General features: G+C 43.7%; 1 protein-coding gene across 1 annotated transcript; it reads right to left on the bottom strand.

Annotated features, from left to right (window-relative positions):
• Positions 1-1,865: 1,865 nt before the first annotated feature.
• LOC311050288 (A disintegrin and metalloproteinase with thrombospondin motifs 15-like) lies at positions 1,866-15,953 on the bottom strand. Its single transcript, XM_084064295.1, has 8 exons — positions 14,749-15,953; positions 12,111-12,243; positions 10,221-10,388; positions 9,490-9,773; positions 8,951-9,128; positions 8,377-8,552; positions 6,539-6,714; positions 1,866-5,061 (listed from the first exon to the last, which is right to left on the bottom strand). Exons 1-8 carry the CDS (start codon positions 15,781-15,783, stop codon positions 4,275-4,277), a joined length of 2,937 nt encoding a protein of 978 aa, XP_083920421.1. The 5' UTR covers positions 15,784-15,953; the 3' UTR covers positions 1,866-4,274.
• Between the last annotated feature and the right edge of the window lie 329 nt (positions 15,954-16,282).

Below are 16,282 nucleotides of genomic sequence, written 5' to 3'. Positions count from 1 at the left end.
GATGAAACAGCAGGAACTCTGTTTATGGACTGAGTGAAATGTTGAAAATGGCAAACTGTGGTGAGGACGGACAGACGGACGGATGGATGGGCAGACGGACGAACAGACCTTGTAGTGTTTTGCTCAGCGTCATAAAAAACGATATCTTACTATATTGTCATACTTTATTTCTTCACACTATACATGTATATTGTCATAAATGGTGAATAGGAAATTGACAGACATCCATCCTACAAACAACTATCCAGCTGGAAAAAGTTCAAGAGTTCAAAAACGTTTTTATTTGATTTAAAAGACATGTGTTCCTGGCTAATTTTACTCACAGACTGTCCAGGCAGTAAGGATACAGCAACTTAAAGCCTGTTTAGTCATTATCATCTAGAAAACCATCAATACAAAAAACACATTTTGGTTTATTGGCTCAGTAATCAGGGTTAAACAAGCAAGTCAGGTGATGTTCTGTGGAATTCCAAGCAGGGGAGGTTTTTATTACCCTCACATTTATAGTTTGGTCTTGGCCACCTGTTTCAACTTGGACGGTTTAACATTTGATCAAGGGCAAGCAGGGATGCTTTTGCCAAGAGTCAAATCAGAAATTAAAAAATGAACTTTTCCCTGTGTGTCGCTGTATGGTTCTACAAAACCATGTTGTTAACGTGATAAATATTTACAGAGAGAAGGGAGAGTTAGAGGGGTGTGAACAGGAGAGAGCAACAGTCCCAGGCAAGCCAATAACCCTAATCCAAATAGTCCACCACTGGGATGCAAATAAATGGCGTCCAAGTTACACAGAACAAAATGTGTTTAGAACAAGATATCTACTTTGATTGGACAGTGTAGAGAGACAAGAACATCAACTCAACTCAAAAGTATTTGTATAGTCCTTAATTACTACAGTCTCAAAGGGGAATTAGTAATTCAGATCCACATTCTACAAAGGAAAGCAACCATACACCCTGACCTTAGACCCTCAATCGGGCAAGGAAAAACTCCTAACAAAAACCCCTTGAGAGGAAAAGAAAAGGAACAACTCGCAGGAAGGATCACAAAAGAGGGGGACCTCGGCTGCCTTCCTCTGGTCTTAGCGGCTGCAGCCCACGATTTGCACAGCCCTGGGTAGGACACCCGGCCTGGTGGAGAAGATATGCCTTCATGGAGCGCCCCTTTCAAGTTTTTTTTTATTTGTATTGCCCTTAAGAAGTCACTATGTGCCGAAACATCTGTAAATATATGGTGTCGGAGCAAATTATTAGTTTGTCTCTCTCTCTTTTCTTGTAATATTTGATGTACAGAACATGAGGTATGGCTGTCAGTCTGTTCCTGACAACCAGCAGTGTATGGTTGCAGACTGTCTGAGTGAGATAGATACGCCCGGACCAGCTCACCCCAACAATGGATCAGGCTTACTGGGCATGTGGCAGCCGAGCTGGGTGTGTTGTTACAGCATGGCTGCCACAACGGAGCTTGAATCAGCAGAATTCCAAAGAGGATGAATGAATGTGTTTTCATCGGCAGCCATGCTTGTCTGGAGAAGAGCTGAGGTAACAAGGTTTGTCTCATTGCCTGTGATGGAAGACTGCTTGGCACAGCACAAACTGCTGCTGTAACAGATATGGCTTTACTGATACTAATGGCCCCTTAAAGAATAATTATGTCATTTATTGACGGACGGTAGCTCAAGCAACGTCTATATATAATGTCTCATTATGTATTTTTAACATCCTTTAAACCGCAGGTTTTCAAAGTGGGGGCCGACAGCTATTATGCTTCAAATGCCTTAAATTTCAGCATTTGAAGCATGATAGTTTTCTCAAGAAACCATAGAGATCTGAAGTTCCATACAAATCATGCAAGTTGTGTTCATATACTTTTTTTTATTTCATACACAGCTAGATGAATGTATACATAGTATACAATACAAAACACAGCTCATAAAAAAGACATCCGTACATGGTGTAAAAACAAAGTAAAGGGTAACAACTGTACAAGTCCATCTTTTAGATGGTATAATGAGACCCTCTGAGCCACGATGGACCAGAAATCAAGTGAGTGGAACCAAGTTGCAGAACATAATACTGTACTGTATGTACCATAATATTATCTTTATTTACAGTTCACCATGGAGTTATCTATCTTGAAAATAAGCCTTTTGCCTGTGTTTTATATGAATCCTCAGAGTTAATCTATCCATTTGTAACAGTTGGATTTTTACTAAAGTAATGCAGGCCTTTCACCACACTTCCCTCTGGGAAGTGTGGTGGCATGAGTTACGGGTTTGGCATAAATTGACAATGAAACAAATGGGACCGAAATGAATTAAGTATCATCACTGGAAATAGAATTTTAAGCACGTAAGCAAGCATGCAGAGGCCGCGCAGAACCCTGCAGATTATGTACTGTGCGGTATGGCCTACAAGCAGCAGCCACTGGACGCCAATTAGCACTTTTCTCACAGTGACTTATTGTGGAACATAGAGCAGCACACGTGCACAATACAGTATACTGTGGAACATCATTAACCACCAAACCCTATATACTTAGTTGACCGGGGTCCCCCAAGGTTCTATAAAAGGTCTGCTCCTTTTTTCCTTCAACAACACCAAATCTCTTTGCTGAAAATAGCAGATCTGCGTGAAGTGTCGCATCACGTCAAGCTGGTCGATCTGCTATATTCACAAAATGTTTGCCCCAGAATAGGGACACTAGGATACAGGTGGTTTTAAGGCAGTTACAGGCATAACTGTCCACCAAAACATACACCAAAAATATATATTCAACGTTTCATATCATTGAAAAAAAAGCCCAAATAATGTATTTGCAAATATATTTTTGGAATTAAAAAATAATAATTTACAGATATATTGTGGCCAATCATGATCCATTTCTCCCATTTGCAGGAGTGTCCAGAATATGTTTTTTATTTTTCAAAATGTAAATGCCTGTATGGATAATATGAGCTAGCCATGCACCTGTCAGGTTAACTAGCAAGTTATCTTTTACAACACAAAGGCTTTCTCTTTGGCAACATAGGAGAAAACAGCTGAGCTTTGACACAAGCGGACGTAACGATTTACAGAGTGACTGACAACTTTACATCATCATATGCAGCATTTGCTGCTTACTGCATACAATATGGCACAAGCTTGGCTCTAGTGGTCATTTAATTGCATATTGTTTTGGTCAAAAGCAAGCACCCAGAGATTCTTTGATACAATTGATCATTGGTTTGACAATGATGGCAGATGTTTTCAAGTGTGTAGGATATTTTGCTGACGGTTTTTCATGTGGAACTAAAAAGCCTGTTACTATTCACTGTGAAAGACTAAAGGAAGTATTTTTAAAGACATTGTGACAATTAAAATAAAGTGTTATTCGAATTGCCATTAATTTGATGAAAACAAATGAAAAAAAAGATTGAATGAAGTAAAACTAGTGCATGGACCAATCAGGTCTTTCATTTTGCAGATACAGTACCGTGCTTCACATTTTGAGTTGTTCCTTGCTGGCTTGATGTTCAATACCTTATCTAGTTATATCTAATTATTTATCACTCTCTCTTTACTGGAAGCTCAGAACGGCTCAATAAAGGAAATACTGTTTGCATTCAATATCAATCTTGCGCATGTGTGTGTGTGTGTGTGTGTGTGTGTGTGTGTGTGTGTGTGTGTGTGTGTGTGTGTGTGTGTGTGTGTGTGTGTGTGTGTGTGTGTGCGTGTGCGTGTTTGTGACTCTGCCTAAATTTCTCACAAATATTTCTTCTCTCTCTTGCCTGTATTCCCTTAGACACTGTCCAATGTGTGTACTGCTAGGAATGTATTTCAATGCCCGCTGTAAATGTAATCCAGCTAAACACAATCTCAACACCATCTAGATATGAGATGTGTGTTAACCCCAAGGTAGAAAGACTGCTGCTGTGATTATGTAGGCACCACGTCATGTATCCCACTGGAGGTAGACTAATCATGAGTCAAACCTGACAATTTACTGTACAAGAAAACCCTTTCCCTTCCTTTGTCTTGTGTAAACATAATGTTCTGCCTCTTCAAACCAGTGCCAGGCACTGCTGAGGTCCATCTCCACTGTTTTGTCTCCACAGGCCATTGACAGTTCTGCAGAGACGAGTTGGACTGCTGAGCATTTAGTCCTCAGCATTGTCACAGAACACAACAACGGCACTATTAATGTGATGATTTGGACCATTTCTTTTCATTTTTTTTCCAAATCTCCATCACTTTGACTGGAGGAAATCACAAGTTGTCCACTTAGCACTGGCTCTAACACGGCCTCAGGCTGCAGAGGTCCAGTTCCTGAGGTTTCCTCTGTCCAGAGCAGTGCTCTCTGGGTAGATTGAGGCTGTTCTGGGTAACGCAGCGCACGGGTCGTCGTTTGAACCCCCTCCCGCAGGTCTTTGAGCACTGAGACCAGGGCCCTATGTCCCACATCGGACAGGGGTCCCCACATACCCTTATCGCCGCAGGTCTGGAGGAGGTGCTTTCGCAGTCTGCTGCCGGGCGACCCTCCGCGCTCTGGCACTGCACCAGCCTCTTCTGCAGCCCGTTCCCGCACGTCACCGTGCACTTGTCCCACCCCCCGCTCACCCACTGGCTGGAGGCCCTCTTGTCCACCGCCGCCTGGTCCTTCAGCGCCACCTTCTTGCTGTCCGCCAGGAGGACGCTGTTCTGAGCCACGTGGCTCCTCTCCTCCTTCCGCTGCATCTTCTCCTCCTTGCTCTCCTTGAAGACGTAGAAGGAGTAGCGCACCCGGGGAGGGGTCATCTTCCCGACGGACAGCACCTCCACGGTGAGCGGCTCCTGGAGAGGCCTGGTGGCCTGGAGCGTCTCCGTGGCGGTGGTGGTCCCGCTGTAGCGGAGCAGGCTGCCCTTCACCAGCAGGTCTCTCTCCACCGCGGACACCACGTAGTTACCGTTCAGGAGGTACTTGCCGTGCCGGTTCTTCACGGCCAGGTAGTTCTCGTCGCTCACCAGCCCCCGGTAGCCGCGCTGCCGGACGTCGACGTTGGAGGCTCCCGTGGGCAGCATCACCACAAAGTTGTAGCCGTGTCTAAAAGGGCAGAGGTGAAATGTGAATGACGTGGATGTGCTTATAGTTGTAGTAAGGGTTTTAATGCCTTTTGTGAGCATAAGTGCTGCCTAACCAACAAATTGGAGATTAGTTTTCCTAAACAATCTTTGTCGTGATCCCGTCTCATACCCAGAGCTTCAGCAGCAGGATGAGAAACTCAGGTGATTTTGTGCTTTGAGGGGTGAGTTGATAAAACTAAATTGGCCAACAAGAGTCATAAATGCAACAGGCTGGAAGGAGGTGAACTAGTGACTGATATTTACCATTTTTTTTATTTATTCAATTGTTGTTAAAGGAACATACTAATGCTCACTATAAGATGTTACCATTTCTGTCCACTTGCACTGTGTCTCAGAGGTAGGCTATGGATAAAACAAGACTCTTGTGTGTGATACACAACTTTCTAAAACAGTTAGTCCAAATCCTTGATTCTAATTGACTAGTTTCTGTTTAGTAGACGTACTAAAAGAGACTATAATCTACACTTTAGATCAGTTTATATCAATCACAGGTGTGTGATTTGTTTCTACAGTGATCCATTGCAGTGGCGCAGCCAGAACGCTAGTATAGGCTGGGCCTAGGCAGGAGCGGGTGCACGCACGTCCCCGACCTGTGTGCGATTTTTATTTATTTATTATTATTGGGCGTTTTTTGGGCGTTTTTGGGCGTTTTTTTGTTACTTATTTCGGTTTTAGGGTTAGGGTTGGGTTAGGGTTATGTTATTTAATTCTTGTTTTTGCCTGATTTTACTGTTTTTTTTTTCAAAAAAGTAATTATAAAAAATTAAAACATTCCAAAACTTTTTTTTTTTGCAAAATCGATTGGGTGGGCCAGCTTTCTATGTGGGTGGGCCACGGCCCACCCAGGCCCACCCATGGCTGCGCCCCTGATCCAGCGTATATGTAGATGGATGAGGGAAAGAGAGCTCTTGTTTTCCTTATAAGCCCCGGCCATGCAAGGCTTGTAAGGAAAACAAGCTCCCCATCCCTCGCAAACCATCTGTGCTGGATTCTCGGCTGCAAGGCTAAGTAGCTAGGCTAGCAGTTTACACGGGCAGTTCACAGACGTAGTAGCAAAATCTGGCTTCAACAAATGATGACTTTCTATTGAAAATCTTAGTTACAATGAGGTTGGGCTAAACAATTAAGTTTTTGTTAGTTTGTTTGGGAAAAGTTGACGTCTAACACGGACTGGCTTAGTAAACAGGCACTATTGTCTCTCAGGAAGTGTCTCTTCCTGGTAGCCGGGAACTACTTTCTGGTAGAAGTTGTTCTTGTAGTGAATTATTAAAGAACTGTTTTAATTGGAACGTGTCTATGATTTTCATGTTGCCATATTTGTAACCGCTTTAGACGCGCGAGGGGGCTAGCGCCTCGTGTCTACTTACGCCTCTCAGCCATTATAAAACACTCGAACTATACACTGCGACCTCTAGTGGCTTATTGCTTTAACTTACATGGGTTTGGTGAACATTCCTGAGATTTTCTTGCAGCCCTGGTTGTCCCCTCCACACACACCACACTTGTCAAACTTCTTGTTTGAGTTGAGCTTGCCGTCACAGCCGGCCTTGATGCAGCGCCCCTGAACACACACAGCCGAAGTGTCTGGAGAGCAGGGTGTTCCATCCACCACCTGGAGACGATTGATTGATTGATTGATTGATTGATTGATTGATTGATTGATTGACAGATGCATGTTTGTATTGACCAAAAAGCTAATACATGACCATGGATTTGTACATATCTGTAAAAGAAAATTAACAAGAAGTTTGAGCGTGTATTTTCATTGTGGTCTTTTGAGTGCAAATATGTGCATAAACTGAGTGCTGTGTGTGTGTTTTTGATAGCATGTATCAAGTGGTACGTGTGTGTGTGTGTGTGTGTGTGTGTGTGTGTGTGTGTGTGTGTGTGTGTGTGTGTGTGTGTGTGTGTGTGTGTGTGTGTGTGTGTGTGTGTGTGTGTGTGTGTGTGTGTGTGTGTGTGTGTGTGTGTGTGTTTTATGGTATTGCATGCATTTTGCTTGAGAGAACACTACTGTATCTATTCTAGTTGGAGGGTCTGGCTAATACTGAGGTGACAAGCTTGTTTCATTGGCGGTTGCATAAATACTCGCTGACAATCCACAGCTGTAAAGTGACACGGTCCTGAATATTCCCTTTGGTCTTCACACCACTCATACAGACAGTGTTGCCATGTCCGCTTATTACAAGCGACTTTGAGCTTGTTTTTCTGTAAAGTCGCTTGTAAATATTGGTAGTTGTGGGTTGCGTTTTTTGGGCTTGTTTCTAAAGTGTAGTTGCTTATTTGGGCTTGTTTCCTGATGTTGTTTAAACCAGTGTTTATCAAACATGTCACCCCAAATGTATATGTTTGTTCATGGACCCCCATCTAAAAGTATTTTGTGACCCCTGTACCGGATTGGTGTTGTAAAAAAGTGTAAAAAAAATATTCAAAATGTTTCACTTTTTTCCAATTATTTTTGTTGAAAATAGCAGATCTACAAGCTCACAACGCGTCGCATTGTGAGCTTGTAGATCGGCTATTTTCAAATATCTGATGCTCATGTAGCCTGTAGTCACTTCTTTTGGGCTTGTTTTCATAGACCTAGTTGCTTATTTCTCTCGCAAAATCTGGCAACACTGACCATTCATATCTCCCTGCCTAAATGTTGGTGCAATGAGCAGCTTAGCTCTGTCTCTCTCCACCATGTATGGATAAAGGCCAAAAACATTGTGTTTTTTGGGGGGGAGAAAGACTATTAAACATGTTGTTCATGGGTTAAACATGTCCGGTTTGTTTTGGTTTTGTTACTTGTTCACCCGACGCCACTTTAAACCTTCCACTTACATTGCTAGTCTATCCATCAAACTTGGACCGCTGCCATCTCTCCAGGGATTATGCAAATAATAATTGTCTGATCACGTGCTTGCCGAATTTACAAATACACACACACACGCACGCACGCACGCACGCACGCACGCACGCACACACACACACACACACACACACACACACACACACACACACACACACACACACACACACAGACGCAAATGTAGTTAAGATCTAGCAATATTAACCATGTTTACTTTTCATTCTCCAGAGGAATCACTTTTTAATGACTCTTGATTATTTGTATTAAACTTTTTGATGGCTTCGTATATAATATACATACTTTATATAATTATTTTTTAGATTTGATCAATTAACATAATCAACAACAATATCATTCGGTGATATTTCTTTCATAATTTCCTATGGAACAGTAACAACATACATTATGAACGTTACATACTTTTGGAGCCAGGACGTAGAAGTATCCCGTCCCATTGGCACGGCAGATGAGCTTGCATTTGTCCTTGGGTGAGATTCCGGAGTACTTTGGTACCCAGACCACGGTGGAGCTGAGTCTGTTGGTGTTGAGGTTGAATCCATTGAATACCTCGCACTGCTCCTCACGGAAACTCTTACCTGAGAACGATAAGCAAGCTAGGTCAGCAGCTATACCACTCACACATACCGTCCCTCCTGAGTGTTAAATTGACACAAGATTTTGCAGTGTAGCTACTTCACCCAAAGGGACACATAGAGGGGTTAACCCCCTAAATAAAATGGTGCCAGGTTAAACGTACAAAAGAAACAAACAAGCAGATAAAGGAGAAGAAAACAAATCAAAGCATTTACTATTCAAATGAAATGTGTCTATGGTTTTACGTTACGTAGTTCTGTCACAGCATCTGTTTTACTAGTAAAGCTAAGTTGTAACCTTAAGATTAACACCCATTCAATAAGCTCGTACTTATAAATCATATGACCTACTCAAACTTTTGACAGCAAGGTTTAAAACCTTTAAGCAGAATTGAGCTGACCTGTTTCAGGACAGGGGTTGAGGTTGCAGGAACGATACTTGATGCGCAGTCCGTAACAGTACTTTCCACCATGTTCAGGGACGGGGTTGTCACACTGCCTCTTGGCCAACTGAACACCTCCCCCACATGTCCTGGAACAGTCACCAAACGCACCCCACTTCCCCCATCGGCCATCCACCTGGAAAAAAAGAAGAGAAACGTAGGTATAGTACTTGCACAATAATGGCTTACAGCTCTGTTGTTAATGTGCAAACTATCACGATTATAAAGTCTAATTTCAAAGTCCTGTCTCCTTTTGTAACATGTCAACTTTCTCTGTTTACCTTGGCTTCACTCTAGTCTTAAGTTATCATCATAGTACGTGTCCTGGTATCAGTAACCATGACAACATGGTCTGCCCAAGGGGGAAAAGCTGACAACTCAGAACTCAGACTAAATGGATCCATTGCCGTTGTGATGCTCTGTTAATTCAGATTAATCTGAACAGCACTACAACCACGTTGCCTCAATGCCAGTCGTACCACTCATAGCACGCCTACCTTGATGTGCATGGTGTTGTTCTTGTCAGTGCAGTCTCCTCTGAAACAGAGCTTGCCGTTGCCACAACTGGTGCCATCCGCCCAAGGAAAGTGCCGGGTTTGGCACACCAGCTGCCCGCGGTTCTTTCCCGTGCACCACAGCTTGGAGCAGGGGTGCATGTAGGGGCAGGGCTTGGAGCCTGTGCCGAAGGCCAGCTCGCACTGACGGTGCAGGCTGTAGCTGGAGCCAGGCAGGGTGTCTGGGAGGGACAGCTGTTTCTGAGGCTGGTCCAACAGACAGTCCCCTAGGAGGAAAGCCAACAACACTTATATAACACTGGATGCAGGGAATGCTGTGAGAATGAGTTTTTTTTAAATGTCCTTTTCAGGCTTTTTAACCCATTAAGACCTGCGGCCGATTCTTTTTTTTTCCCTAAACCTTAACAGTTAAAAAAAAAAAAAAAAAGCAGATCTACAAGCTCATAGCGCGGCACTCGGTGCCGCGCTATGAGCTTGTATATCTGCTATTTTTGAATAGTCAAAGAAATCTAAAGTGACACAGATGCGTTCCAGATCTCATCTCATCTCATCTCATCTCATCTCATCTCATCTCATCTCATCTCATCTCATCTCATCTCATCTCCGTTTATCTCATCGCATCGTCTGATCTCACCTCATCTCATACCATCTCGTATTATCCCATGTCAATACAATCCCATCATATCCCATCCCATTCCACCCATCTTACTAACCATGGCCTCTGTCCAGGAACTCTGTGATAATGGCTGCACTGCACACAGACCACGGTCTGTTCCTGTCGATCTGAATGAGGGTGGGAGACATCATATGGTTGTCCCGTAGCTTTCCAAACACCTCCTCACACGCCTTCACGTTGTCATGGGGCATATTGAAGACGTGACCTGAGGGATGAAGAAACATTTAGTCCTGTGCTACTGTACGCGTTCAGAATTGAATTCCACATAATGGTTAGGTATTATAGGTGCCCTAAATACGAAACGTTATGACAAACTAACAGGAAAACATCTCACAGAATTCAGACACAATCAGGAATCAGGGGGAGAAAAGGGTTTTGTTGTACTTTTTACATCATTGCATATTTTTTGACTCTTGGATTATAAATCAATTGGAATCAGTTCTCAGGTGGGTTCAGTTTTCAGGTGGATTTAATTTACAAATAGATTCAGTTGTCGGATGAATGGTTTTATTTCTCGTCATAAGCCTCTCGTTTGACATTCTCTATTTCTCCTGATGGTACGTGGAGTCTGTTGATTGTCCTTTAAGGAGACAGGGCAAAGACAGAGAATCTCATCAGACACTCGCACTAAAATGATGGTTCATTCAAGCCAGAGACGGATCGGTTACAGCATGAAAGGTCTGTCTGTATGGGTTTATATTTCAACTACAAAGCAATTACTCAGTTGAGTGGCAATCACAACACAATCACCAAGGTAACGAGAGCAGATTTATGAGATAGTTAATACAGAGTGAAACCTCTTGACTGCACATCATTACCTTCTCAATACAAAAGTACAACATGCAGTCAACTAAGCTTCCTCCTAGTGATTTGAGGCTGACGTCAGGGTAGGGAAGAATGTGGTTATGCATGGGAATATAAAACATGGCATACTTCCATGTACTAAAAACATGTCTACCAGGGGAATTGTGTTCCCAAGGAAGCCATTCCATTCCTTACATGTAGAGTATATATAGTTGGCGTACCACTCAAAAGTAACAAAAGGGGAAAAAACATAAAGGATGACTTTACAAACCAATTTTGAATGGTGAGACAGGATCATTTCGAAGGGAAATTGTATAATTACTTCATGTAAGTGGGCACTGTAAACCGATGCCTCTCATAGGGCCTGAACACATCTGGTAACACTCCTACATATGTTCTCAGCCAGGCATTACACCCCCCTCCCTTCTCTCTCTTCAGTCTGTCCAACCGGCGATGAGTGAAATCATTTGATAGCAACTGTCACTTGTTGCATCATTAATAACTCCAGTCTTAACCAAAGATACCTCAGCCTGTGCTGAACAGTAATGCAGTTTAATGGCAAACATTTAATTTCTAGGAAACAGGAGAGAAGGGGGTTTTAGCAGTGCTCGACTGCAAACTCCTTCCCACCAGCCACATCTGACAGCTGAGAGCTGACGCCTAATTTGTACTCAGTTGTGTGCAGGTGTCTCGCCCCGAAAATAGCAGATCTACAAGCTTGCACTGTGACGCATTATAAACTTGTAGATCTTCTATGCACTGACACAATGCACAACCAAGTATAACTCAGGCTTGAAAGTTGGTAATCTAATCAATATAACCTTATCACAAGCATGAGTGTCACAGAGCCTGGGGGCCATGGTTTGCACATTGACATAGTTTATATCATGTGTGTGTCCTTTTGTCACACACAGTCACAGCATTCTTGGCATTTCAGTCTGAGATTAGGTACAGTACTTGAGCGGTGCCAGGCACACTGACACAGCTGCTGAGCTCCAGATCAGTACAAAGAATGCATTAGCATGAACGCTACCGTCCACCTGTGGCGATCCTGTGCTAAACCACTATCAGCCAACCATCCACATTTCTTAAAATGTGACCAATGACACGCGACCTGCCTCACCTAGTTCGTGTGCGGTGGTGAAAGCCGAAGGCAAGCCGTCGTCCTCGATGACGGAGCAGCTTCTCTTAGGGTCACACATGGTTCCTACGTCTGCCATTCCCAAGGTGTCGCAGGTGGTAGCGCCACAGAGATCCTGGTGACAAACACACATGAGTGCTGATTGGGGAAAGTCCTGTTACAAAATGACTGCTTTGAAAAAATGGCTAATGGTGAAAATCAATTTGCTAATTTACAGGAAGAAAAAGTCCCTCATGATGCATGATATCCTTTTCTTGCCAAGTTGTAGCATGTGCTTAGCCAAGTTATGGGTGCCTGAGAGACCTAGCTAATGGCTGCAGAATGAATGGACCATAAACTGCACTAACAAAGCCCTCTAGACTCTTGGTTGACTTATATGCTCTCCTTGCCTTTGCTCAAAATGCACTGAAGAGCCTGCCCATAGAAAATACTTTTCACATGTATGTTTCAACCTATAGTACCTGGAAATCTACCTTGAACCTTGGAAATGTATTTTCATTTTTAATACATTTTATCCACTCCAAATATTTTCTCGCATAGAGGAGAGTCCACAGTATATTTTTACATCTGGGTGCTTATCGTTCATCCTCCACCCATACAGAGAGGACTAGATGAAGGAATGTTGATATTTCGTCTTATAAACACACAGTTAACACACAGTTCAAAAGACTCAATACTGAAGGCGCTCCAGGTAAATTCACAGACTTATTTCTAAATACAACACAATTACAGAGAGACATTACACCGCTTTGTCAAGTATACATGGACTAAATCCTTTTGATTCAGCACCTGGAAAGTTGATGTGCGTGTGTAAACTTTGACTACAAACACCCTACAACACCTGCAAGACCCAAACCCCAGGGTGGATGTTAAAGTACAGTCCAAGTGATCCGTGCTGCTCTGACTTTCCACTGCAATCTCTCTTCTTCAAGCTGACGGCCTTGATGAGTTCTCTACAAACACTGCCTCCATATCTCTGTAGGCTGTGCCTCCCTCCTCGTTTAATTGACCAGTGTTGGCTGCTGTTGAACCTGCTGTGTGGACCAATGTTTTCCCCTAATAAATGTGCTTGGCAGTTATTATATCACAGCACATTGTCCGCTTATTAAAATCTGGAGATAAAGTTCTGACCTGCAGTTTCCCTCAGGAACAAATTAATATTTACAAGAATTGCTGCCTGGCTAACAGGATATCTAGCTGAATATGTTATTCAGCTTGCTACAATAAAAACAGGGAATTTAAGATATGATGCATTGTAACCCTTATTTGAACACTTTTTTTTGTATTTCCACATTTCTAAGTTGTAGTGGTTACTTGTGGTCACTCACTGGTGACTAGCCAAGAAAAGGTGAGCAGAGGACTGACAGCAAACCTAGTTGACCTTAATTCACAAGGAGCCTCCAGTAAGACAGAAATAAAGCCCTGACAGCGATGTGTTCCACAACACAGACTCTTTATAACCTATTACAAGAGATTTTCCAGTGGAACAGCATGTGTTGCACCCTACAAGGACAACAGCCCATGCCTTGTATTTTCCAACAGATCCTCATCCTTGCTATAAATAAATATGAACGTCTGTCCAGGGAAACCTAGCTTGCTTGACCTTGAACTATGTAGACTACAGTATTTGCATGTTGCTATACTATGCACGGATGAAACGTGCATTGAATGAACCGTGCGTTAAATGGTTTGTCTAAGCCAAATTGGACCTAACAGGAAGCAGGCATAAGAGTTCCAACAATCTGAGACAGTTTGTGTCTAAAACTATTGTGGGTAGATAGATATAGATAAAGGGAAGCCTGTACAAGCTGCTTGGTAGACAGTACTCTGTGAGAGGCAGCCTGGAGAGGCTAGCAGCACGGAGGCAGTATTATAACAGGGGTACTCTGAACTCAGCTATGATGAAAACCTGCACTCATCTACTTGGTGGCTTAACTGTACTGATATGATAAACTGGCATGGCTTGGCAACAGAAGGGTGGGCCAGTGGTTTTACAAACAGTTTCAAAACTGGTCAAAACTCCATGCCACAACCACAATTACAGGGTCCAGTTTTACAACCTCAGTGTAAATCTAACCTTTTTGCTATGTAGGCTCACTAATTGAGTCTATTGTGATTAATCTATCGAGGTAGGTGTTACAGCTGAGACTACTGGGGTAACAGGCTGAACAAGTGGTTTAAGGGATACTTGTTCATACATAATGAGGAGGCCAAGCTGATCTAAGACCAGGGCACAAATGACCACACCACTCCAATTTTAGATGTATAGGCTAATCTATCCTACTATATTTTGTTTATAGTGCCCTAATTTATTCCCTTGTCATTAGTCAGTGGTGGTGATGTCTTTAATGGAAATAGCATGGCTTTTCCAGTGACTCACTGACACGGTCCCAACACAGCGCCAACCCACCCACTGAATAGAGGAGTCTGACAGTATGCAGATGTTATGTGCAGATGTTATTCTGCAGATGTTAGTTAGTTGCACTGTTGCAAGCACATCAGGTAAACATGCTGAAGCCTGTGCTTATCCTTAGGTGAGACATGTGCTTCGTTCTGTTGACTTTGTAACTTATTCATTTCATATTGGTTCATTAATTGCCTCCACTTCTCCTGATCTTACCTGTTTAGTGAACAGTATGGCCGTGTCCCAGTACTCAGGGTGCTTGTCATTGTGTTTATTCAACTTCTTCTGCCATGAGCAGAAATTGCGCAGAGACAGGGCTGCGTTACTGGAGACCTTAGGACCCTTGTCGGCTTCATTTATCACCATAAAGCCCACCACCACTATGTTTATTGAGTTGAGGATGCTGGGGTGCTTGTAAAGCCTCGCGGCCACGGACATAAGGGTCAGAAGGTAATGCTTTAAGTCATCTCCGTGGAATTTCACCATGGACTCGTCCGCCACCACGAGCACCTCCACGAACCTGGGGATAGAGGCGAACCTCTTTGACCTCCCCAGCGTATTTAACACGGTCTCCGCGAGGCTGTCCCTCTCCGTCGTGTACTCTCGCATGTATTTGTATTTCTCCAAGGAGGTGACGTTGATGTCGGGACTGTGCGCCGCGACCCCACACCTGCTGGTGTGATTCCCACTGGAGTCGTGCGCGCGTCCACGGCGACGGATGACATGTCGCTCAAAATCGGTCCCAAACCCATCGGTCGACGCGGCGTCCCCTTTCTTCCTAACCCCGTGGATGAAGTATTCCATGCCCCGGTAGGAGAACGCCCCGTGGAGACCCTTGCAGATGCTGAGCGCGGCGAAGGAATCCGGGTCCGCGTTGACATCACCGGAGTAGAAGCAGCGCCTCAGCATCGACTCACCATCAGCGTATAGTTCTGCAGCCACAGAGTCTGTGGCTGCAGAACTATACGCTGCTGATGAGTCGCTCTCAGGAGGCGCCACACTTGCGCCGAGGAAATTAGAATCCGGATTGAGGTTGAGGTAAAATTCCTGTCTGAAAGCGTTGACTCTAAAAACAATCAGTTTTTCGTTTATCCTCCTCTCCGCTGATGGCCAAGATGAGAGGTGATTCTCTAACTGTTGGGGATCCAGTCGAACAGGTGTACAGAAATCCACCTCCATGCAATAGTTCAGATTCACACGAATGAGAAGCACGTCCACAAAAATAACCAAAGCTCTAATAAATACAGCCATCTTTTGCTCCGAGTTAAACGAAAAGCCCAGTCAATGTCATCATCTGCCGTGCGTCCACAGCAGTGCATGCAGCCAGACAGCTGTGCTCACTGGTGCGGACCGCAGTAAGTCACTGGTGAGCCCCTCAAAGGACTGGGGAACTATTGCGCTCCTGGTCCGTTACCCATCATGTTGCTCCACTCTCTGACCACCAACTTCAATTCAAGACTTGAGCTTAAAAGTCAAGTATAAGCATCGATGAACATTGTCATCGGGAATCGGAGGAGGTGCTATAGAGAGGAGGAGGAGGTCATGCCTCCCGGACCGGTTCGTGCTGCAAACCGCAACCACTTGTAGCTCTCCAAATATTATTGTTGCTGCACAGCATGTGTGGCACGAGCTGGAACGCGCGTCCCCTCCCATCTCGCACTGGGAGGCTGATAGATATACATGTTGATGAATTGAATAGGACCACAATGGAAACAAGTCCACAGGACTTTTTGTTTGCGTAAATCTTTTT

This window comes from Gymnoscopelus microlampas (assembly GCF_963454915.1).
Source record: "Gymnoscopelus microlampas genome assembly, chromosome: 8".
NCBI lineage: Eukaryota > Metazoa > Chordata > Actinopteri > Myctophiformes > Myctophidae > Gymnoscopelus > Gymnoscopelus microlampas.
Note: the sequence above shows the minus strand (reverse complement) of the source record. Positions and strands in the feature narration are given on the sequence as shown.